General features: G+C 38.4%; 3 protein-coding genes across 13 annotated transcripts; 2 read left to right on the forward strand and 1 right to left on the reverse strand.

Moving 5' to 3' along the window:
* Positions 1-1,097: 1,097 nt before the first annotated feature.
* Positions 1,098-2,700, forward strand: LOC143367317 (uncharacterized). 2 transcript variants are annotated; one of them, XM_076808984.1, is made up of 3 exons: positions 1,098-1,831; positions 1,937-2,289; positions 2,363-2,700. In XM_076808984.1, the coding sequence occupies exons 1-3, from the start codon at positions 1,303-1,305 to the stop codon at positions 2,546-2,548; spliced, it is 1,068 nt and encodes a 355-aa protein (XP_076665099.1). In that variant the 5' UTR covers positions 1,098-1,302; the 3' UTR covers positions 2,549-2,700. The 2 variants fall into 2 exon arrangements, with proteins under 2 accessions (XP_076665099.1, XP_076665097.1); XM_076808982.1 differs by having other exon boundaries at positions 1,100-2,289.
* A 388-nt stretch (positions 2,701-3,088) lies between these two features.
* Positions 3,089-7,028, forward strand: Pink (WD40 repeat domain-containing protein pink). 2 transcript variants are annotated; one of them, XM_076808311.1, is made up of 7 exons: positions 3,089-3,302; positions 3,389-3,501; positions 3,892-4,002; positions 4,124-4,357; positions 4,435-6,428; positions 6,539-6,656; positions 6,730-7,028. In XM_076808311.1, the coding sequence occupies exons 1-7, from the start codon at positions 3,272-3,274 to the stop codon at positions 6,982-6,984; spliced, it is 2,856 nt and encodes a 951-aa protein (XP_076664426.1). In that variant the 5' UTR covers positions 3,089-3,271; the 3' UTR covers positions 6,985-7,028. The 2 variants fall into 2 exon arrangements, with proteins under 2 accessions (XP_076664426.1, XP_076664427.1); XM_076808312.1 differs by having other exon boundaries at positions 3,089-3,501.
* Positions 7,029-8,471: 1,443 nt separating this feature from the next.
* On the reverse strand, positions 8,472-25,726 carry Cpsf6 (cleavage and polyadenylation specificity factor subunit 6). Of its 9 annotated transcripts, XM_076808320.1 has the most exons (12): positions 25,546-25,723; positions 24,063-24,287; positions 23,755-23,982; positions 22,961-23,351; positions 22,869-22,921; positions 20,534-20,660; positions 20,116-20,229; positions 19,382-19,674; positions 18,935-19,232; positions 18,490-18,754; positions 15,825-15,905; positions 15,010-15,207 (listed from the first exon to the last, which is right to left on the reverse strand). In XM_076808320.1, exons 1-12 carry the CDS (start codon positions 25,600-25,602, stop codon positions 15,039-15,041), a joined length of 2,301 nt encoding a protein of 766 aa, XP_076664435.1. In that variant the 5' UTR covers positions 25,603-25,723; the 3' UTR covers positions 15,010-15,038. The 9 variants fall into 9 exon arrangements, with proteins under 9 accessions (XP_076664436.1, XP_076664442.1, XP_076664435.1 ...); XM_076808321.1 differs by lacking the exon at positions 15,010-15,207 and adding an exon at positions 8,472-12,446 and having other exon boundaries at positions 22,869-23,351; positions 25,546-25,725; XM_076808319.1 differs by having other exon boundaries at positions 19,382-19,662; positions 22,869-23,351.
* Positions 25,727-26,202: the final 476 nt, after the last annotated feature.

Genomic DNA, 26,202 nt, shown 5'->3' on the forward strand with positions numbered 1-26,202 from the left:
CTCGATGTTACGCGATGAATGTTCAAATATCTGTTCAACGAAACATTGTATTTGTGCACTAGGTGTACAATTCACTTACGATGCAATCCCACCTGGCTGTTATTTAGACATAAATAATTCAGGCCAGGAAGGAGAAATGGGTCAGCAGTTTTTATACGTATTTCCAGAACATTGAGTCAGTCTCGTTACAAATTCCTCGCTCCTTTTTCTTTCTTATATCTAACCCAGACCTAACTCCTTCATTTTTTAGGAAAGAATTTATTATAATATTCAAGATCTTGAACGTACCGCTGGACTTTGTAGGATCCTGGGTTAATTTCTAATATTGACTTGTCTAGAAATAGATAAAGCGATACGAAACGGAAGAAACTTTTATTTAATTTTAAAGAAGTCTTTGAGCTTTTAATAATTCCGAAGTTGATCGATTCTAACTGTTTTTACAAGATAGAGGAACGTGAATAAAAAATTAGACGGTAGCTATTGCAAACTCCACCTTTTTTTTTACTTTTTTAAAAATCACTTGCAGGTAAGATTCTTCAATTTTTATATCAATTTCCATTTCCCAATGCCTCGAATATTTTCTGGCACAGAAATTGTGCATAACATGCGTGCGTGAACTGTTGCAAGGAATTCCGTAGCTCGTGTGTCGAATCATTAATTAACATTCGAGGTTCCTGGCATTCGACTATTTTCCATGTAACGCGCGTATAATGACACACCGCGTTCGTATGAATAAATAATTACAAAACGCAGCTCCTTTGTTCGGCGCATCCTTCAGAAGCGAATAGAAACAGAATTCCTCTTCGAGCGTGCAACGTTATTTAAATTTGTTGAGACCGCTGCTATGAATTTCACTTGTTCCTTGTTTAAAAAGAATTCAAACGGAGAGTTAATTTAACGGTCGTAAGAAACAAAACAGTAAAATAGGTAAAAATATATGAAGCACAAGTAGATGTATTTTTATAACAATATAAAAGGTATTAAACGCAATGTCACTGTTCAAAGCTACGTGATTCAAGTTCACCCGCAAGAAGATCGCGAGAGGATTCATCGAATGACTCTGAAGTACACACTGGCGCTCGACCTCTGCGATATTTATCATTTAACAGAACAACAAAGAGCAAATTAGCGTAACTTAGTCATTACAGTTCCAGGCATCGAACTAAACGGTCATTGTCAGTGTGGTCGGGAAATAAATAAGTGACAACAAACCCACTAAATTGCTCTACATTAATCAATACACCCTAAACTACTTCGCAAGAGCTGGTAAGTTACGTTGAAATCGGAGGAAGAATAAGAGAAATGGCACCGGAGTTACGAAGCCACTGTTCCAAGTCCACGTTGGATATTTTCGACGATATACAGAGCGACGAGGATCATTTATCTGCGGAAGATCGGTACAGAACTTACACCTTGGAGGACCTCAAAGAAAAGAAGAATTACTTTGCCAAAGAACGTGGAAGACGCCAGGAATCGTCCTCCCAGAAGTCGCAAAGCTTTGTGAAAAAGATGATCGCCTCTCTGGAAAGGAAGAATGAAATTTGCAAAGCGGACGACGAGTTTCTCACTAAATACTACAGCAGAAACGATTATTCCGATCCAAACTCCTACCTAAATGAGAGACATGCCTCCTTTCCTGCGGACAGAAACAGCTCACAGAATTTTAAACGCGAGCCAGATTCCAAGAATACAGTGGGCGAATTTCGGGACAGCAAGATAACCGAGTGGTCTCGCTCTGAAAATCGCGGGAAGAATTGTAACGCGAAAGAATTAATACTTGGACATACGAGGAAGAAAGAAGAAACATTTGAAACGGACGAGAAACGCAGCAGTGGATACCCGAAATCGCTTGGCTATTCACAGATTTCCAAAGAGCTACATTCGCAAAGTGAATTGAACAAGCAGCACGGATCTTCTTCCTTTGATCCCAATAGAGTTGAAATACCGAAACATGTCGGTTCTCTGAACTCCTGCTTCCTGAAAAAGAATAAGGACGATCGTAAGAGGGATACTTTGGACAGAATATTTAGGAAGAAAGAAAAAGACGTTACGCTGGGTGGAAATGAGAGGAAGAAACTGGATCGAAGAAGTTCTTTTAAAGACTTTCTGGGGCACTTGATTAGACGGAAGAAATCTGAGTGTAAGGAGAAACCGCGACGTTTTATGTCCTACGATCAACTGGCCGAAGAGGCGAAGGCATTCGAGTCGAAAAATGTTAAGAAACTGTCGAGGACTTCTTCCTTGCATGCTGTCGTGTTTGAAGATCGCGACGAGGAAAACTCGACGTGGGTAAGTGAGGAATAGAACTGCCTTTTTTTCACTGTTACTGCGACGATTAGTGTTTGTAATAATATAATTACAGGGCGGCGAACGGAATGCGACTATTCGTCCAGTTTACGGTGGAAGAAGAAACGAACAATTTCCGCAGGTTCTCACGAAGAGGAAGGAGTTTCGGAAGTTTTCAGCAACGAACGAAAGCGTGGAAAATCTTGTGGAGCCTTACGCGATTAGGGATATAGTGAACGATCTTTGTCACGAAAGTTATTAATGAGAATCTTGACGGGAGAGGGAGACGATTACACGCTGGAAAAGGTTTTTAATGTGTACAAGAAAGAAAATTAAATGAAAGCTGTGAATTCGAATAAATAATGGTTATGTAAACCGGAATAAACAGTGGTTGTCATTTCCATTCTCAGTTCATTCTCTTTGTTAACCTTTTCTTTTCTTTCCTACTTGTATGCAGTGTGTATGTACACAGTTTTTATACGAAGTGGAGGTTTGAGATGTGCAAATGTTGTAATTCTTCGTATAGAACTATGTTGAAATAATACTAACTACTTCCCGCGTAAAAATATTTACAGTATATCCTATATTCTAAGTATTTATTAAGTCGAAAAGTTCTTGAGCGAAATAGCATGAAGGGTTAAATAAAGTATTAGTTGGCCGCTAACCAGTGACACGAACTGCGCTGCGTTACTTATTACCTTTATCGACTTCAGTGATCGTGTTGAATCAGTTGCCAGAGTTACCGTTCCCAAATGCAGAGTGCGCGTCGAAAATTCTGATTTTTTGCGCAGTCGGTATATCAGTTCGTGCGACACGAACTCCTATAAGATGTGAAGTCTATCCTACACCTCGTCTGTGATCGAACTATGTTCAATACCGTTTTAAAAATAATAAATTAATTGTATCGATGGATATCGTTGCACGATGAATTCCAATGTTTCTATAAGAAGACTTTTATACCCAGTAATTGGAAATAAATGAATGAATGAATTATTTTAACTGTTTAACAAGTTGGTGTTCCGTGTTCGTATATGTCAAAATTCGTTGCAATTACGATTGAATTCGCTTGTGTATGTTTTTATCTGCAGCTTGAGTAATTGAGTTACTGCGTACGAGATTTCACAAGCTATGCCGGAATTTCCTTACGTCTTGTCAGAATACGAGGAAATAAACTCTCTCCTTTATAAACCTATCAACTCAACCCTACGAATTAAGGTACTTACACTTTTATACACTCTGTGAAATTATTATTATATAATGATCGTAGATTGTAATATTTATAATACCATTACTGAATGATCTTCTATCGTTCTATTGTTCTTTTGTTAAATCGTAAAGATTCCAAGACTTTCATCCTTGTCAAGTTGGTTAATACAACTTTAAAGCTTAAACTGGGAATCCAACTGAAAGCTAAGCTATTCTATGCTATGTCTGGCTGTGCTATAAAACATAAAAACATAGCACAGCTTAGCTTAGCTTTGCAGGTGGATTCCCGACTAAAGGATGTATCAAAGCTAATTTTTTAAAACTTAGCACAGCACAGCATAGCTTAGTTTAGCTTTTAGGTGGATTCCCAGCTTTGATCGCTCTTCTGTCATTTTGCAGTATACATGCTTCAGCACGTCTCCCAGTTATATTCTACTGGGTTCGACCAGTGGCAGCGTGTATTTGTTTTCAAGGAAGCCATGCTCTTTCCTACAGCTAATACCTTTATCGGTACATAAGCTTTTCTTAATGTACCGCAGTAAGAAAATCGTTTTATTCAAATTAATCATAAAATTAAAGTAACCCTTTATTGCACAACCGTTTTCTATAACAGCAACTTCTGTTATAACAGGAAGGAGCAGTGTCTCATCTTCTCATATCACCTGATGAAAAGATAATCGCCCTAACAACGACACGAGGAATAGTCTGTCTCATAGCTTTAAAACCTACACCAAAGTTGATAGGCATATCAACGGAGCACGCAAACGAACGAGTTAATTGTCTCTGCTGGAATGATAACAGTTCCGAAGTGTATATTGGAGATTGGAATGGTAAAATCTCCGTTATGGTATTGTCCATTTTCGCAGTAAGTCTTAATTTTCACTAGACTAATAAATTAATTTACAAAGTACCCATAACGAAAAGCGCAATTCGTTTGTGTAGGTTAATGGCATGTTTCAAGCTCCAGCCTGTACACTAATGAATTTAGATTCAGCAGTGGTGCAACTGAGTTTCTCAGCGCCTTTGCTATTAGCTTCAACCTTAACGCGTTGCTACATATGCGACACGGCACAAGAACAGTACAAGCAAGTAGGAAACAAGACGCGCAATGGAGAGTTCGGTGCTTGTTTCTACAAAACGTACCTCGCAGAGAACACGAGTACCTCGGTTATTCAAAAGGAAGAGAAACCAGTTAGTAAGAAGCGTTCCTTCAATTTCATTCCCGAGGACAACAGCAACGTACAAGAGGAGAACATTCCTCAGATCTTCTGTGCACGACCGGGTTCCAGACTCTGGGAAGTATCTGCGAACGGAGTTGTAATGAAAACTCATCAATTTAAAGAAGCGCTAGCTGTTCCATCGGCAACAATATGTAGACCAAATGTTAAGAAACCTGTTCACCAGCAGCAGACAGCGCAAGCCTGGATGCCACAGTCCATTAACTTCTCTCACCTGTTTGTCATCGCAGAGAAGTATTTATTTTCATATACATCCAGCGGTCTATACGTAATTGATCCTCTAACTGCGACTGTGGTTCTGTGGAACAACGAATTTTCAAATATATGCATGGCAGAGACCATAGAGAATAGAATATACTTGATGACTTCCAACGGAGAGTTTCATTGCTTAACATTGTCTTTCTTGGACTCCCTGATACTACGATTGTATAATAGAAAAAAATATCAAGAATGCTTAGAGATATGCCTCTTCTACAAAGTGCAATTGAAGAAACTACTAAAGAGTACGGAGATCGACGACATATGTGATATCGAGAACAAGCTGCTTAGGGATGACGAGTTGTCGACGTTGTTACACCCTTTAACGCTTCTCCTGGAATCCAATTCTAAGACGAGTCCAAAGAAATTGGATTCGGGCATCGTGGTTGTTAATTCCGGAAACTTAGACTCGAAGGAGGAGGAGAGTTTCAGGCACAAATCGGTGTCACACTGTTTATCGCAGAGCGATGAGAATCCTCCTGATTCGGAATCAGCGACGCAGATAGAAACGTTGGCACAGCTATCCATCGACGATGCTTACAAAGCGGGAGAACCTGAGGATGCAAATTCAAATACAACGAGCAGAGTAGAAAATCGCAATGTAGAAACTTTAGAAATGAAAGAAGAATCGAACTCGAATAAGAATCCGATGCAACGAATGCAAATAGACTTGGAAGCTATATACGCGTCAGTCGCGAATATCAGACTGTCCGTAAACGAAGGAGAACTAGAGAAACTAATATCAGACGTGAGTTTGAGAATGAATGTTTTTAAAGATTCCTACGAGAGTTTCACAGACTTGAAAAGCTTTGTGTACGAGATATTGAGAACCGCGGAATTAAATTACTTTAACACTCTGCTAGAGAACACCTCCATGCAATTAGTCCAATCGACTGATAACAAGCATATAATGAAGCAAATACTGATAGCTTTCGTTAGTATAAACGCGCAGAGTTACAGAAGGTGCGCCTGCGGCAGCCCTTATCTAACAAATGAATTAGTAGAGCCCAAGTTCCTAGAAATTGGTAGATCTCTTGTTAAAAGATTTGTAAGCGAAAGCAACAAAGAGCAATGCGTTAATCTATGTAACACAGTACCTTACTTGTGGCGTGACTATTTGCTGATCTGCGTAGAGCAGCGTGGCATCCTGATGAATGATTTACTGCGCCAGTGCCTTCAGATCAAAGACAACGTCTTGCTCTCCATTGTTCTGCCTGTATTAGACGGAAAGCAATGGAGTCTCGTAGCAACGTATCTAAAAGAAATGCACGAAGGGCAGTGTCTATTCTGTGGGAAATGTATAAAAAACGGCCACAACGAAGTGTCGATACACTGGACCGCTGTGATGCACGAAATTATAAAGAGACAGGGACCCGATACCGCGATGGCGGTTTTAGCGAAGCTGGAGAAAGCCGTGCCGAATGTTCCTATCGATAAAAGGTGAATGAAAATCCTTTCTGATTCTATCTAATCTCGACACGCGCCGTAGGCTCGGGTTGTAATAATCACTAAATACGTACATTCTGTAAAGCAATCTTAATTTGTTGCAGTATATTTCAGTCACTTGTATTTACAAAAATCTTATACCAGCATGGAATGAAACGTACCGTTAATTTCAGTCAGAATAATCTCGAGGCATCTGAATACAATACAATGTGTTCTGCAAAGGTAAGCGATCTTTCGATAAGAGGCTCTGTGTTAAGTTATAAATGGTAAATACATCTCGCCATGGTTTCTGCAGGTTCGAGACCAGCTGGTGGACGTTCTCGAGAAAGATTTAGGTAGATCGATTAACAAAAACATATTTGGAAGCGGGGCCCATCATTGGGGGATGCATTATCAAAACAAATTCTCTACATGCCCCTGCTGCACTCTGTCACTTCAAACACCGGTTCTATTAGGTAACAATGGAATCGCGATATTCGGCTGCGGTCACGCTTATCACGTAAATTGTATGATAGAGAAGAAACTTACAACCTGCAATCTTCATTCTTAACTGTATATATGTAACGAACAATAAATCTTGTAAAAAAAGGAGAATAGTTTGTTAACGTATAAGTGTAGATCTGACGTCACGAATCTCTGAAACGAATGATTGCGCATACTGCTCGTCTAATCACGCAAATACAGAGACTTTTCATGTGTGCTTTCACATAACTTGAGCGACTAGCTTTGTAAGCGCACATAAAAATTCCTCGCCTTAGTACAGATCCTTATCGCAGACAATTTCACGATTCAACGAGGAAATGTCTTGCAAACTTAAGAAATAAATTAAACAGCTTTGTAAACTACAAGTTTGTCTTTATAGAAAAGCAATAAATAATATGTATATCGTAATCGTTATACTTCGAATAAAAATCGAGCACAAGGATACATACATTATTAAAATAATGGAAAGAGCTGACATTGAGCCGCTGGTAATTATAATTATCGTGCGAGATCAAATGAATTTCACACGTGAAACGATCGTTCGTATTCGTTTCCTTAATTCCCCTTCCCAATATCCCCTAAAAAAATAACATTCACGCAGCTTTATATTTATACACGTATCTAGTTTGTACTTTTTGTTTATCAATATACCTAATATATTTAATTAAACGATGAATTCTAATTTCAGTTGAACACTTACCTTATTTGATATTTCTATTGCTTAAGTCGGAAAAAGTTTATACAGGATGAGGCATTCAACCTGTATGTATAAAAAACCATGGACGATCCATTCAAAGGACTCGTAATATTCTAGCTTCTACTTAAAATCGAGTCTTAAACTTTTAAAAATAGAATACGATTCTCTCGCCACTTTTAAGCGCCTCTACTTCTTTTTCAAAATACACGAACGATACATTAGTGCACATGGAATATTTGCATTTTATGAGAAAATTTTCTTGGAATAATCAATAGATCGACACGCGAGAGATCAAGCTTCCATCGATTCTTTGTTTCACTGTTTAACAAGTATAATAACTATGTCTTTAGTGTAACGATTACGAATGCAGAGGGTAGGTATGTTGGATAGGGTCACACGCTCGCGAAAGCCCGCGCAGCGTTTCCGATTGTACATAACCTCGATTCGTAAAGCTAATTTCACTTGTACGCATTGTTCATCAACGCTGGAAATATAATTTCCATAGGGAATAGAATAAGGGCGTTCGAATGAATACTTCGCCATTGATTAAATCGATATGCTCGTGCAAAGTGGCGCATTAACGGTTATTTTGTAGTTTATTACGAAGAGTACGTAAATCGTAAAGTACCATTAAAGAGGTGACGATGATCTTGCAGGAGATATTCTGCGATCGTACTTTTACAAGTCCTTTGAAAATAATGTTAATATTTGCTTGAGTTTAGAAAAAGGAATGCTCGATATTTACAGACGCCTCAATCTGTATGGCCAGCTTACGATTAATAATATTTTATGTAATACAAAGGTTCACGGTAACGAGCCAAAATATTGTCAAATATTTTGAATTACGGTAAACGAAATGATAGTTCGTTGTTATATATTATAATGCGTAACATAATGTACTATATTCGCGCTGATTACGTTCATTATACAGGAATTGAAAACCGAATCCCTAATTTCTATCGAATTGAAGACACAATACTTCATAGATAAATATGCTACGATTCAAGACGATCGTAATCGACTAGATAGATAACAGCCTTTTCCTTCGCACGATACTTAAGTCTATCACATAAAGCTTACAACTTTGTAAATACAATGTAATGGAATCTAATGAAAAGTAAAGAGATAGTTCCAATATTTCCACAGGATGCGAAGTGCTAATTATTGCCCTGCTCATTTCTGAGAATCATGATTTCATGCAGGTATCTCCATACCGTTCGATGTATATTGCGCAAGACTTCGCAAATTTTAGTCCTACTGTTTTACCAAACAGAACGTTCAGCAATAGTCATTTCAACGTTCACATAAAGAATTGCAAATCGATTGCGGCGCACAGGCAATGTCGCTGATTGTTTTTGCTGCCGATCTTTAAAATGCCGAATTCGAGAATCCGGGAAATCTATTCAATCGTGACCGACAGCGGGATTTGTTCCAATTCTATACAAATATAAATCGGCAGATTGATCGGTGCAACGTAGCGTATTAAAATTTTGATATCGTTAAAGAGCGCACATTTCTTTGTAAAATTATGGTGATGCTCAAACTTCGGTTTCTCAATACAGCTCTAGTCTACAAATCGATTTCAGGTGAAATTTGAGCATCCTTGAAGTAAACATTTTCACAAACTCATAGAAACCAACATGTCGATCGTGGTGTCTAAATTCTTTCACTCGCAAACAAGTCCAATGAGATATCACACACTGAGTTTCAACGATCAACATGTTACCGATCTATTTGAATTCTGACAGGGCGCAGTTTCAAATCTGTTTAAACTCCTGTTCCTTCTTACACAATTAAAGCAATGATCTAACTGCAGAATTCGATTTAGAGGGAACAGGACAAGACCACGTTAGTCTGAACAAAATTTTAGCTCGTGTATCGTCTGAAAGCACAAACGTCCGATAAGAAACTATAATGTAGGGAAAGGTGATCCAGAGAAGAGTCAATTAGAGCTGTATTCTGTGATACACTTACCCCTCAATTCCATACACATTTCTCCAGGCAAATTCTACCTCCGGTTTAATAAATACGATGGCCATTAAGAAGTTACAAAACACGGCATGCTATGCCAAAGGAAAAGGAACGAAAAGTTTTTTTTAACAATAATTAGTCAACGGCACGATCAACATTAGCATTATGCGGCCTAAGAAAGTAAATTCTTCACGCCAACGTTCAGCAAATACACGCAGTATAATACATCATCCGCCGGTTTCGGATAGATTACGATAAATTGTGAACGATTTTGCTGTGATTAATTGTGCCTGCTGTCGCAGATCTGCAGAAATTCGTAGTTTAAAGTTGTACAACAGTGTATCGCCCGATCTCGCCTCCGTGCTTAATAATAAAAGGTCACAAAAACGATAAATATTTGAATCTGTAAAATTTTTCAATACTATACTAGTAATTATATACATCATCGACGTTTGTTTTTTCCTCTCTTCTTCCTCACTTAGTGCTTTGCGAGATCACAGAAGAAAGTCTGTAACTTATGCGTTACTTCTCTTACTTTCTGTTAATTGTCTAATCATAAGTTCGTACAGCTACCTAATTTAAAAAGTTTATACTGCAAAAAAAATATATATAATTCCTACACGTCGTTAGAGATTATAAAAACGCCTATCGTGTAATTGCTTCGTTTGCTTTTTTTTTGGTTTAAATATCATTGTATACAGTGAACAGCAATTTTCTCTTCGAGTCATTTTACAAATTCTTTTTTCTTTTCAAGGATTGCACATTCGTTTTGTTTTTGCTTTCGAGATTATAAATCCATAATTCTGCAAGACCTATATGTATATACAATATTTCTGGTATTGGCGTTAACATTGTAAATACTGATATAATTTTTCTTTAAATGCTTAGCAATTTTCTAAATGGAATGAAAAGAATTATGTTATGTTAATCAATTAAATATTATACGCTGATATACTTACTTACAAAAGGTAGTAACAATTTTGCTCATGTAGTATTATCAGTGTCATAGAAGTTAGCTTTCGGCTCCTATTTTTATAAAGTTTCTTGATATTATCGCATAGTTTTGATATTATTTGGAACTATACGTTATTTTGTAATACTATTCAATACAAAGTGCTTCCTGCTTGACCGGAAACAATATTTTTCATCTCCTCGTTTTATAAAATTATAATGCTATAATTTCTTCATGTCATTCTATATAAAATATTCACTTCACTGAGACTCTTGACGAACGAAATATAATTTCTATAAATAGGATATTGTGTGGCATTAAATATAAGAATTAAAAAAAAAAATATAGCTACAGTTAAAAATGATGTCACAGCTCTTTGTACTCTCGATAAAAATGAAGTGTCCATAATTATCCATTCAAAACGCAAGTATCATTGGGAAGTGTTATTCGAAGCTTGATTATTGAATTTATAAACCTATGTACACGAAAACAGTACCACGAAGTAAATTAGACTAATAAAACCTCTTCCAAACCCTTCTGCTTTAATTGTAAGTATTATAATTACATATCGTAAAGATTGAGCAATTATCCAAGACGATTATCTAATCGAAAGAAAGAAACGGAAGAAATAATAGACGCCGGTGAATTAAAATTCGAGCAAATTTAACTTCCAACTTTCATAACTGCGCTTCAAATGCATAATTCTTATTAGCACGCAAAAGAAACATAGTGTCGCATGTTTGAAGGTATAAAACAAATTTGCAGGTATATAATTGGGAGCCTTTGACCATTATCGCGCCAATCGATCGCATAGGTGTGTTCGTTAAGACTGACATTTAGCTGATGTGAAACAAAAATTCTTTCAAGCCTGGCAGGGTGAAGCAACGTCTTTCTTTTTGTTCAGGATACGAGCGAGAAGGTAACAAAAACGAAATCAAACGATCGCTGCATCGGCGGTTCGAGTAAGTCGCAGTTAAAAGCACTCGTGTTTCGGAAACTTTGTACAAAAAAGGTCGCACACAGAGTTCCAACAAATCCGGGAGAAGCAGTATAGGGCTTTGTTGCGGTGTGTGTGACTTTAAGGGCTACGATTACATTTTATCATCTAAAACTATACTTATAGTCAAATCGTTATTCTCAACTATGCTTATACGAGTTAATTTTCATTGTATTTGGGCGATCAATAACAAGGGAGCTTGCCTTCTGTTTGGAGTATAGCTCGAGTGAATATGCACTCGATAACCCTTTGCGATACATCACTGATTCTTGAGTAATTTCAATATTTCTCCGTTCTTAAGTAAAATAGAAAGCATTGATATTTAGTTTGTTACTCGAAATTGTCCCGAAATATGATACCTCCACTATTCAGAGCAGTCAGACATGCACGATATCAAATATTTTGAAACTGCTGTGAAAATGTCCACTTTCTTCTTTTCTCGTATAATTTGAATTCGACGAAAAACGCTGATCTTCCCAGTTACAATGAATTAACGTACAAGCGAAGGAAAACGGTGCCAATTAAGAAATGTAATGTGTCATCGACTTGAAATACAGTCTACGAAGAAAAGCACGGAACCGCAAAGGATGAAAGTATGATAATAACTGAAACAATTGGACTATGAGTTTGGTCATGCTCGATCCGACAATTCTTATCGCTACTCGTATAGTATTCCAGTTACTACGTATTTTTAAATGGCACATTGAAACATAATCGTTCACGAGACACACGCGGTGATCATGCAAAGCGGTCTCGTAACATAAAAATCTCGAGGATTTCCTTTGTTATCGTGTGACAGTATTAACTGTATCTTGAACTGTACTCTGTGAGATTTCCTTGTCCGTTTCCTGGTACTCGTTAAAAGGTACCAGAAGCTCAGCCTTTTGCGGTCCTCTTCCCTTTTCATAGTCTCTAAAAAATGAGCCCACGTGTTAAAAAATATTCAATAAAATACGATCAACGAAAAGGCGAAATCGAAAGTTTACACATACAAATTATAATAGTTACTGTTAATCATAAACAAAAATTATATAAAGCACGTCATTAATAATTCTTTTAAAAAATCGTTCCCATACTGAACAAAAGTGGACCGCAAAGGGTTCAGTCATACAACGAACAGTTATTTCATACAATAAGGATTAATATGTACAGCGTAGTCTCACAGAGCAATTATCACGTGTGTTTCTTGTAATCTTTCATCAAAACTCCCTTCGAAAGGTGAACCATTCACGCTACGTTTGATACTTTTCACTGGTTTCTCCCTTAGAAAGAGTAAGCTTAACTATGTAATTGATAATCACCAGTTTGGTTCAGCTGTTTCTGACTCTTTCATGCGTGAGAAGTTCTCGCAATACCCCTTCTCTGTTCTCGTCGAGCAGAGTAAGCAGGTAGAGTAGTGCAATCAACAAACTAGTACAATCTTAAGAGGCAAATAAAAAAGAATTCAACGAGATCAATGTTAAAGTAAAAGTATACACGTTAAGCCTTAGAATATTATGACAATCGTAGAATAATACAATGGTACTTATTTGTATCGCCTAACGCATGAAAGAGTTCGCGCTGTTGCGATGATTGTAATAATTTTCTAATCCTTGTACAATCAAGAACAATTGTCGCTATGGGCATTACATTTAAAAGTTACACATTTCCAAAACACGTAACCGTATCTAGTATTATATCGTATTTATGATACTTGTGTGCATCGTTTGTCTCTACACAGCTTTGGTGGGATCTTGATTACACGAGAATTAAAGTATGCGCTCTACGAGCAGTTTAAGAAAGAAACTCTGCTTGCGAGTGGTGCAAGAACTGCTGGGTGAGTTAGACACCACATAAACGATCACGATTGCTTTTTTTTGTGAACATGTTGCGCTTTCACAATACTGTGCATCATTGTAAATAACTTTCGTATCGAATGTTTGGAACAAATACTGAGAAAAGAGGTGTCACTTCGGGTAGAAATTAATTCATCAGAATCAGCGCAGTTCCTATAGAATTACACGTATAAACATTCAAGACAAATACATCGTACGTTCGCTCTTAAAACCTCACGGAAACCACGGCACTCCTGACAAATTAGTCTCTACGTGCTCATTGCATTTACGAAGACTTGAAATATTATCAGAACGAACGATCCTGACATTATTTCGAGATCTCGTGGGTGAGATTAGTATTTGGAAACATAATCTCAATGGTAAAATTATTGCTTATTTCGTATGTAAAATATTGTGTTTCATCCAGTACTGCACTTTCAGCCCCTGCCGCAATTGTGGACACCAATGTACAGAAATGAATTGTGAAGGGACCGAAAGTGCGGGTCGACGATTCTCTGTTATCGTTTCAATTGGTTCCACCTTTCGAGCATCGTTGGGTGTGTATGTATATATATGTATATATAGCACAAAAACAAAAATAACATTTTTCAGGAGATTGTGTGTACTGATGAATAAAGTAAAGACATGTTTATCACGTATATTTTTTTTTTTTTGAAAGCGTATATATGTATTAGATTAAGATACAATCTTGCATCGTCGCGGAGATTAGAAGATTGATGAGTCCGCACAGAGAGGAATCTTCGTTCTTCCCAGAGGCCACAGGAGCAATGGTTCTCTAAGAGCTTCAGCTTGTTCGGCTTCTCTGTAAACCGCAACTGAACACGACTTCGTGAATCAACACATCTTCGTCGCGCTTGCGTCGGTCGCTTTTGCTGTGTAATTTCATCGATAGCATCTCTGTACTCTCAAAACTAAACGAATACTCTCCTTAAATGTTACATAGAGATATATGTATGCATAAGTGTGTATGCGTCTCATTCCGCCTTTATCAGTGTAATATAGTGTACGCTGCGTATAAAGAGGAAAAGAAGAATAGAGTGGTGACTTTAAAAGAAACATAGGTACAACTCTACAGCGTCCCCACATATACGTATATGAGAATCCCATAAGAACCCATGGTAACTCGATAAAACTCGCGGTTCAGTTTAAAGGCTTGAAATACGTTCTGAGCTGGCTCAATACTTTCCTGACCGAGCCGTTCACAAGTTTCCCATACTGATTAACGAGAGTCGTACGTTTAAAAATAGATGTTTGCGTGAAACGTAATTTGTCGGCACAGCAGAATTGTGGACAGTGATAAGTTGCTAGCAAATCGTACATCACGGAAGAAGTTATGCGTTATTTCTTACTGCTACAGAAACTGATGTGTATCGTTCGCAATCGAATCCCAGATACTTTCATTAACGTGCACGCTTCGCTCGGTCGTTCTCGGGCCGTCATCGTAGGGCCGATCAGGAAAGTATTAAGGTACTTGTCAATGAACAGGATAAACGTATGTGTCCTTTTGTCGGGTCCATGTTGGAGTCTTCACGAAACGATGAGCTTGTAAAAAAGTCAACGACGAGATCCCGCAAACACTCGGCGGCGTTTACTACCGTCTTTTGCTGGCGTTCCTCTGCCTCTCTATTCAAGACGAATCCTTTTTTTCACTGTGTACTATATATCATGTTTAATGTCTCGAACGATGCGAAGAGTCTCCTCTTTCGTCGCGACGATCCCTTTCTCGTTCTCGCTCCCGTTCACGCTCCGGTTCTCGTTCTCTCTCCGATGGTCTGCGGCTTGATTCTCGTTCTCGATCTCTCTCTCGTTCACGCTCTCTGTAGCGATCGTCATAATACCTACACAAGTCACGTCAGCCAATTATCTTACTTTAGCGGTGCAGCTTTTTTGGTTTGTTTCTTTTTTTAATAAATATTTACAATTACTTTATCCCTTATACTACTTTGCTAACTTTACACGCTACCTTTCATTCCATCCCACTTTACATCGTTCTGTTCATATTGCTTCTGATATGTACTACTAATAGAAGATTCAGTTTGTGACAGAGAAAAGCTGAGAATTTTATACGATACAAGCGACAACACCTAATCTCCAAACTATGCGATGCAAACAATGACTCTAGTAGGCAAAACAATGAATTGTGCAGCAATCCTGAACCATTATATTACAATGTACCTTTGTCATCGTTATGTGCATATAAAAGGATAACTGATATGTAGATAATACGATACGGAATACTTGGGCATTTCAATAATTCATATCCTTTCCTCTCTCCTTTACACTTCACTTTCTCATTTAAAGTCTAAAGCATTCTTTATTAACATTGCGAGGGTAACATGTGACTTTTCAGACGAATGGTACTTTGCTCTGATCACTCATTTTGTTGTATTGAACAAGATAGAACTTTTCACAAGATCTACATGCATTCACTTTAATGGAAAAAAAAGTAAATTACCTAGACGCCTTGGAAGACGAGACGGGAGCCGTCTCTGGCGGTTCTTCTTTTACTCTTGGCCTGGCTGACTGACGTGTCGTACTAATGGAAAATGCATACTTTGTTATGACTTATACGGTTACCAGGCTTAGTACATCGCTTTAGTTAAAACAAGCTATGTTTAAACAAGAAAGTATTCGATCGTTTTCTCTGTAGAATCGTAACTTGCGAACGATCATCTACATATCGAATTGCAATAGATTTTCACTTATCCTACGACTTAATATTTACGTAAGTGGTAGAATTACTCTTTGCGTATCGTTAGAAACACAAACTAGCTTAAAAAGGTATACATTAGCTTAAAGGTATACTGCACGGTGGTAAATTCTACTAATGCCACGTTCCACTGATTGATATAAACTACAATTAGTAGAAACTCGTGTAAACGCATGTATACGCATTCAGACATGCACCCTCGTTAAAGGTAGTTTGTATAATCAATCGTTAATCCTGAAACCATGCTCAACTGTTCGCAAGTAATACGAAAGAGATTCAACGTTTAGTTTAGAAGAGCACGGTTTCAGACTTACTTGACACTAAAATATTATAAATTACAATGCCTTTTTGAACCATAAATACTAGCGTAGTACTTTACCATACAAATCTGACAAATATTCACTGATTTTTATACCAGAGCACTTGCTTCTTGAATAGTAGTAATTATACGTAAAAATTATAAATTATTTTGTTTCGCATATTTCTTATTTATCTGCATTTGGGAAAACGTACTTCGCTGTTTGGTAATATGGGAGAATTAGTTATTCCATTCGTGAACCGTTGTACTCAAAAGTTACTAGTTAATTATTTACTTGATACCAATAAGGCAAAGGCACTAAGGCGATAAGGTAAATTCTCACTTGCTCGATTACGTTACTCGTCGCACAGATTCGACCTTCATCTTTATATCGATGTAACTTGATGTAATGCAAAGGACATTCTGCGATGTCGAATGCAGTTGCACAAATATTTTGAACACTGTATCGTAACAAGAATATTCTGCTAGAGTGTTATCGACACAAAGTACAAATTTCTTTCTTTCTCAGAGTCACATGATAAAATAAGACTGCTGACACATTTTGTACACTGTTACGGCATGTTTAACAAATAGATAAGTCCTCTAAGAATAATGTCTGCTTCTTATACCAAAAGACAGCGAGGTTTCTGTGACTACAGATTCAGCCTGCTTTCCTTATTCGTTTACCTACGAATTTCAAATTACTACTTCAATATAATTTTAATGCACGAATATAAAAAGTAGACATTATTAGGTAACTCGATGCTTACAGCATTAAAAAACGCCTAGTTATTTAACACATTAACTGCTGCCTTATATATCTAATGAATTGACATATTTACATTTTTATTCTTTCTTAGTGTATAAAATTTATTAAAAATATCTTCTTTTCTCTAATATGTGATAAAACAATAGAATGTTTTGTAAAAATGTAAAAAAAACATTTGTACAAATTTGATTTATACTTTTCCCAATTTTTTCGAGTAATAAAGACGATTAATAATATTAAAAAATTCGACTTGAATTACTAGAAAAGATAAAATACAAGAGTTGATGGAATATATTAGTAAGCAAGCTAATGTTGAACGATGACTGCTATCTTTATGAGAAATAAAATGTAACATACGAATTATAAACATTTAAAAAGGAAAAATATGTATTGGCAATTAATGTGTTAAAATTATTTCTGTTTAACCCTGTTACTGTTAGTAGTAAGAGCAATTACTTTTTCCATCACTAACTCAGTCAACGTTGTAACAAACAGTAATTTATCTGTTATCAGTAGCATCTACAATTATAAAACGCACTTTCTAAACGAAAGCAACAGCAAAAGGGTTAAGCCTCTTTCTATAATAAATAAATCCTAAATATAATGAGCTGTAAATTATTAATATCTTACATATTATCGCGGCATGGTTGCATAAAAATGATGAATGACCTTCATCTGCAAGTTACGCCTATCATACAGCCAACCCATTTTAAACAATTGATTGATATAGTACAACAACACAAAGGAAAGTGACAACGACTGTTATGATTAATAACCAGTTCAAATCTCGAAGTGACTGGCTTCAGTACGTAAGTAAACATTACTAACTGCTTCACAATAGACGTTTACATAATAAGTGAATGTGATTCTCTTTTAAACATCGTGCATTAATCTGTTACGGTATTATATTCACTTAATATATTTGCACCCTCGTGACACTGAACTGCTTATTGCTACATCAAAAAAGATTTTACGATCCAAATCTGTTCAATGAATTTCACGAGGTGAAATCCTCTGTAGCTCGGCTTCAAATGTCCGGAGAATGTTACACGAACGATACACGTATCTTACGCAAGTAATATCGTCAAGATAACGATACTCATTCATGAAACTATTTGTGGTACGTTAGATTCTTTTCGAGGCACAATATTATGTAGTTCGTTACAATGTGGGCTATTTGTCAACACAAATTTATCGTATCTTTCCCCTAAGTCACACGCATACGTGATATATTGCTAAAACTGTTAGTCAAGCTGGCTGTCAATGAAACTTTCGACTGAATTGGATACGAAAATATATCCACTAGCGACAGTTAAAATAATAACGTGAGATGTTTAGCTTACCTTTCTTCTCTGCTTCGCTCCCTATACTCGCGATCTCTCTCACGTTCACGATCCCTCTCCCTGCTCCGTGATCTCTCCCGTGGATATGGTTCACTGTAATAGCGTTCTCGGTCACGGTCACGGTCCCTCTCCCTCTCGCGATCCCGTTCCCTGTCGCGCTCCCTGTCTCTGTCTCTGCTCCTCTCCCTGTACTCTCTGTCCCGGCTCCTCGATCGCTCGCGCCTCCTTCTGTGGCTGCGTTCTCTATCGCGTGAGCGTGATCGTTCTGAAACAGTTCGTTCAGCGTATTAGCTCTCTGAAAGGATTGCTTCATCGAAGCGAAAGAAATATTTATCCGGTGACCTTGTGTCTGTAAGAAGCAACCTTAAGACTGAATCATCCCGCCCTTGTTCAAACCCTGATAATATAGACTTTAAATTATGTATGATGGATATTATAAATTTACCTCTACGAGCGGAGCCATAACTCTTGGTTTCGACGCCGCGTAGCGTGTCTTGAAGAGAACTGATTAGAATTTTGCACCTATCGTCCGCAGCGACTTTAGACTGTTTTATCAGGGAGATGGCTGTGACTAAGGTCTCTATAGCGCTCGCGTATTCCCCTGCTGCGGCGTCTGATACTGCTCGAGCGATCGCAGAGGAAGAAACAGTTCTGTTTCGACTCATTATCTCTTCGAACTCTTGCTCGGTAAGTGGAGGAGGACCTTCTGGGCGATGATCAGGTCCTGGTGCGCCGTAGGGTGGCTGTAAAATATCAAACTTCTAGATTACTTTGTCAGGGGAATAGCTTCGCAGATGATTTTATTACACACTTCATACCTGCTACAAAATTATAGCTATAAATATAGCTTGTTAAAGCCACCGTCTAATCGTTAAAAATAAAGTGCTTATACCTGTGACGCGGGTGGGCCATAACCATGCGGTGGTACATGCGGCGGTCCATGAGGTTGACCGTGTGGAGGTCCATGGGGAGGACCATGAGGCGGTCCATGAGGTGGACCGTGAGGCGGCCCGTGGGGTGGACCAGGAGGACCTGGTGGGTGTTGCCCTGGATGTTGGTGCGGTGGACCTTGTGGGAAAAATGCCGGATTCACGTGTGGCGCTGGTCCTCCTGGAGGGCCCTGCGGTGGTCCTTGAGGCGGCCCTCCATGTCCCGGCGGAGGCCCTCCTGGACCTGGTAACATTCCTGATCAATATCTACGTTAGCTTGCAACAATGCGTATGGCAAGCTTTCGAAAAGGTACTAATTACAGATGTTCTCGTTTCTGTAATATATTCAATACACTGTATATTCTGTTGCTTTAGGATATGCCTGCACAATACTATGAGTGACATCGAATTCTTTCGTTTCAATTCAATTTAATTCCCCAAGATAAATGAAATATGCTTCGGACTCTACTACTTTGACATTGCTTTTATTTCTTATCGTGTCCATATGTTTCAGTAATATTTTCTCTCTATTTTTATCAAGTCGAAATGTAATTATTTTTCATGTTACTTTTATCTGAAACACCTTGTACCTTCATACTCCTTAAGCATAAATTTCCCTCAATATCATGCATTATTATTATACAAAAAAATGAATAATAATATTGTTAATATTCAATGAACGTCCTAAAGTTCTCACCACCCATAGAACCTGGAGGAGGTCCTCTCTGTGGTGGGCCTTGACCAGGTTGCGGGCCTTGCATATGTTGATGCTGAGGGAAACCTGGTGGTCCCTGAGGCCCGTGATGCATTCCTATGCACATTGAATAATTACATCAGTGAACTTCCTTTACAATAACTTTATTACATAGTGCTTTGTTACTTAAAGTGGCTATTTAAGTTGTGCCATACTCCGCATCATAATTCTGATGCTTTATGACACGCTTTGCAGTCACAATTTGTCACACATCTATTCTATTCATGCAGATTACAAGCTGTGGGAAGAAGAGAAATTTTACAACGATAACACAGAAAATGAAGGGGGGAAAAAACAGAGCACTTGAGTCCAAGATGTTTCAGTACGTAATCTAGCAGGAATTGTAATATAGTCCACAAACCTGGTGGTCTATTCCATTCGGGGCGCGGCTGAGCACCTCTTGGGTCACCTGGAGGTCCGCCAGGATGTCCAGGTGGACCGCGTGGGGGTCCTTGACCGGGCGGACCGGGTGGACCGCCGTGGAATTGCTGAATCAAGACAAACAAAAATTTTATTTCAATTAGGAATGATTTTCTTGGTAGTTGGAAACTAACGACACGTAACTTAATTAACAAGTAGTAGTTAATTGGAGTTTAACTAAAATCTGCTTTTGTTTGTAAACTTAGGTGGTGGGTCAAGAAAATTTGCAAGTAATTATTATACATTTGAATAGTAGATTAGGGGGTCACTTTATACTAAAACAGTTGACTATCGGAGCCAATGATTTATTAAGAAAGTATTCATTGTAGGACTGCAAAGTCTAATTCAACATAAAGCGGGTGTTAATAGGAAAACGTCTCATTTGAACGACTGAATTTTAAATCAAGAAGATAAGAGAAATTGATTTAAAAAAGGAAGAATATGTTCTGTAAAATAGTGGAAAGTGAAACTTAAGTAAAGTAAAGCCAAAGATAATTTGACTTGAAACCTTTTGAAACTGCCAAATAATAAGTTCGAGCAATACAATATTTATTAATTTTGATAGACCTCGTATTAGACTACACGTTTGAAAATAAATGCTGAAGATCTCAACGGTAATAGAAGTGAAAAACAGGAAAAACAACACATTGTGTGTTACCTGTGGTATATGGTAACTGGGTTCTGAAAGGTCTCTAGTGCAACTCTGTTTACGCGGAGCGTAAGACATGTAAGTGCAAAAAATATTCTTGTAACTTGTATCATAATTACATATCAATTTATACAACATACGTTTCAGAATTTACCAGTATTACAATCTATGCAGAATCCCCTTCGCTTTACGAGTTATTAACTCCAACACTAATTGCAAATTTACAGTGAATTTTTTAGATATTATCACAAAAGCTTTTGATCAACCTAACATGTGCTGAATATGCTATTTAAAAAATAAGTATCACTTATACACGAAAATCGAGAAAAATGTAGATTCTGCATAATTAGATATTCAAACGATTAAGATACAGATGCAACGCTATTGTAAATAAAAACGGACAAAGCACTGAATGAAAATATATTGAAAAGAATTTGAATAAAAACTTTACCAAACTAAAGTTGCCCACAAATTAAAATTTGTATATGTACAAAATGATGTCTAGTTGATCGGGGACTTGGTTAGGTGAGAGTGTTGTATGAGGTTGCGCGAGGTGCAGAGGCGGTATATTTTGTGGATTTTGCGAGTGTTTTCAGGGCGATAGACGTGAGCAGGAGTTACAGAGTGGGAATTGAGACTATTTGTTGACGAGGAAACTATAAGTATTTGAATACGGATACGAACAAAGAACAGTAAAGCGTTGCAAAAAGCAGGAGGAGGGAAGTTAGGTCGGGGTGTGTCGGCACAGTAGAGGAGTGGTTAGTATACAGAGGAGGGAATAGTTAATATAACGAATAAACAGTAGGTAAAAGTTATAGATTGTAAAATGGAGGAAAAGCTGAAAGAACAAATAAGAAGGGGTAGACTAAGCAAGGCGGAAAGATAGTTTAAATTTTAAGAATTTCAGTAAGCAGGAAGAGAAAATAGAGGCAACAGAGAAGTCAAGAGGAGAGAAGAATGAAGAAAGCGAGAAAGGGGAAGAGACAGAGACGGATGTAACATTAGGGATAATCCTAAAGGAACCGAGAGAAGTTAAAATGGCAGTCAGAACAAGCAAAGAGGAAATGAAGGAAGAGATACAAGACCAAGAAAGTGGAAATGGAAAGAAGAAAGAAAAGATGGGAAGAAGAGAAAAGAGTGAAGGAGGAGAAAATAGAGCTGATGCAAAGGGAATTTGATGAATTAAAGCAGGAAGCGAGAGATAACTACAGACAAAGACTGGATGAACAACAAAGAGAGGAAAAAGGAGGGGAGAATAAAATGAGACGTATAGTGGACAGCCTACAGGAAGAAAGAGGTATGGGACTGGGGATGTTCGTTAGTGGAAATGTTAGCGGGTAGAGTAAATGAAAGTGCAATAAAATGGCTGAGAATACTAGAAAAAAAAAATAAAAGAAAAAGAGTGAGAAATAATATACTAATAATAGAAGAAGTGAATGAACAAGTATGGATGGATGAGTTGTTAAGTAAAGGTTGTAAACCAAGTCCTATTCTGTGGCCGATGAGACTAGAATTATAATAAATATATATATATGTCTAGTTGATCAATATTATTCCAAAGAGTTAATGATCAATTAATGGCCAACCGCATGCTATTAATAATGTTGATAAAAACAAAAGTGCATACCATTCCAGGTGGGCGATGTTGACCAGGACCAGGTCCTGGCGGTCCTTGCTGCGGTGGACCGCCAGGTCCACTCGGACCTCTTGGTGGTCCAGGTGGGCCAGTAGGTCTCGGCCCATTCCATGGTCCTTGTTGATAACCAGGAGGTGGTGGACCCTGATTAGGATGTCCAGGCAAGGGATGATGCGGTCCCGGCCCAGGACCCATTGGTGGGCCGTGCATACGCGGTGGACCTTGTTGGCCAGGCCCGCCGGGGCCTGGCGGACCCATACCCGGGGGTGGCATTCTCTGAGGTCGCACACCCTGCGGAGGACCCATCATCATTCTGGGACCGTGATTCTGTTGCGAATGCGGAGGGTGTTGGGGATGCTGCGGGTGCTGTTGATGAGGTGGCATTGGTGGCTGATGCTGATGTGGATTATGGGGGCGCTGACTCTGACTCTGCTGTGGCGCTGGAGCTGGACGTGTCTTGCACTGAGACTCGAACTGAGAACAGAGAATTTTCAAATTCACAGAGCTATTCAATGCAATGAAGAAACATCCACTGAGCCGTCGAGAAATTCATATTGCTCTTCCAAAAGAAAATCAATGCTTCAAAAGATATGTTTGTATATGTAATGTGCGTATATTTCGTACATATGGCAACAATAAAGAAAATAAAGGAAAAAAAACAAAAGAAAAACCTTGAAAAGTAGAATTGTTTTAAATATTCGTAGTCAATGCTGCGGACATGTCCAGTTTTACTGCGAGTGCTACACGCTTAGACTAAAACGAGTCACTAATCCAACACTAATTTCTTGACGACCTAATAATACAAGTTAATCTTCAAAGATACAGAAATATATATAACAAACTGATCTGTAGATGATACATATATGTACATGCTTACCTGGTTCAGAGCTTGTTTAGTGGGAAACGTTACTACCGGGTTTTGACCGTGCAATTCTTTTTTTGGCAATCTTTCCATACATATCCTCATACTTTGTTCCGAACCCAGAGATATCACACAGAAACCCTTGGATTGTCCATTCGCTCGATTCTCAAAGAATTTCACTTCGACGAAATCGGATACACCAATACTCTGTACAGCATCAGTTATATCCTGATCGCTCGTCCACTGTAACACACAAGTTTGCATTCGAGTATCCGTTTTCAAATTATTAAAGCGCAGAAATAAATTAACGTTGGAATGCGTACCCAAGTTAAATTGCCGACATACAACTGATGACGTCTTCCAATTTGGTTAGGTTGAATGTTATTCCCAAGTTGATGATAAGGTGCGCTACCGTTCGTTTCTTCATTTGGCGACGTAGTGTCACCTCCACCATCTCCGCTATTTCCTGTAGAAACACCACCGTTACCACCAGCAGGAGCTGCTATCACATCATCATACAAATCAACGCCATCACCAGCAAACTCATCCTGCAAGAGATCATTAAAAATGTATCGGGAAAAGGTTAACGTCATAGAGCAATTATGTAATATAGGTAATTGATTTAACTAAAATTGTTATTAACTACGCTCCGCGATAAACGACCTAATTCAATTCTGCTTTTCTTCTTATGGATACATTCGCAATGCATATATAAATGTCTATTAATACAAGAGACGTGCGTGTTAAATACATTCGCTTTACGAAAGGTGCTAAATTAAATACAACTCTTGTATCTTTAACGCAGTAAAAGTCTAAAAAAATTGAAGATTTCATTGAAAATTTAGAAAAACGGTCTGAAAGTGTAAATTCATTCTCGAATTTGAGCAAACAATTCTCCCATCTTGCATTTACTATACACTTCCCACGAGCACACAACCCAAAGACAATTTTACGTTTTCTTACAAATTCTTCCAGCCCAATAAAGTGCAATAAAATTTTTATTCATATTCTCATCTCACAACAAAATGATTTTTAAATTCAATAATACACAGAATATCTCTATTTCGGAGCTTAACCAAACCCGATTCAATTCGTTCCACCCTTATTTTAGTCAGCATTCCAAAGGCACGAAACGAAAGAAAATAATCTTCACATTCCCGACTATTCTACGAAACCTCTTTTCCTAAATACTCGCGTTACATCCAAGGCTACTACACGCTTCATTTTCATTCATTCTGGCGTCCACTGTTTAAGCGATACTATTATACTCGAATGCTCGAAACCTCGAATTTCTTTCAGCTGCGCGTTAAAAGCATCGAAATGCCTCGATGGAAACGAAGGGAATAGGTAAATCCGTAGAAGCTACACGGATACACGGAAGCGGAGGGAAAAGCTACTGCACGACATTCGGGCCTTACCGCTAACACCATTTTGCTTTTCTCGCCGTGTGCCTGTATTACACGTACTCTCTTTAGTTACTCCGATGCGATAAACGTACGCGAGCGTGCGTTAATTGCACAACGGGATTAGTGGACTGCGCTCGCCCGTGGCAAGGACGGAACGCGACGGCCGCTCGTTGCCGCGAACGAAAACGCTGCACGAAACCGATGTGCCCCGGTCAGAGGAGGACGACACGGATACCCCGCTAGCGAGCAATCGTTACCGTCTCTCCACCATGACGCCGTGCGCCCCGCTCTAGCGTCCGATTTTTCTCACAGTCCAGAACATTTATCGCGTGAGCGGCTCGTCAGCGATAACCTGTGCCCGCCGACCGGTTACTTATTAACAATCAGAAAAACGAATTACCTGCGCGAAATCTTGCTCGAGATCATCGGCGTACAAATCAATGTCACCGTCCGCCATTTTACGGTACACCGACGCTCACTGCATTTGACGAAGGCGCCAAGCCTAAAGGGATGGCGGTGTGTTCTATGGAAGAAACGTGTCGGCGAATTACATTACGTTTCTCGCCTTCGAACGGACGTGACGTCACTGCGCCATCTTTATTCCCTTGGCCGCGCGATAACCGAGGGAATTGAAGGTGGCGTCGGGCGACTGGAACGGCGCAGAGCCGCCAACACGGTGGGACGTTAAAAATTAAATTTGAAAAGTTGAACAGTCTTTATTCACCGAAACGAAGCGGGGGAAAAGAAACTGTAGGTTATTTGTATGTTTACTGTTAAGCCTTGTAAGAAATGATTTTATTCGGGGAGACTATTTACGATTTTCTGCTCTCCTGATTCTTAAAGTTTTGAAATTCTGATGGAGGGAGGATTTTAAAATATTCTGGCACCACGTTCGAAATTATTCCACCGTGTCCTTTCCCAATAAGGACTTTCTTGTGTAGTGTAGCTTATTTATACGAAGTATCTTATGAAAAGTTACCAATTTCGAAGTTCAAGGTCATTTCAAGGTCACGTTATACGTAAATACGCATCTATTAATATCAGCTACGGTATGCAA

This window comes from Andrena cerasifolii, chromosome 3 (genome assembly GCF_050908995.1).
Source record: "Andrena cerasifolii isolate SP2316 chromosome 3, iyAndCera1_principal, whole genome shotgun sequence".
Taxonomy (NCBI): Eukaryota; Metazoa; Arthropoda; class Insecta; order Hymenoptera; family Andrenidae; genus Andrena; species Andrena cerasifolii.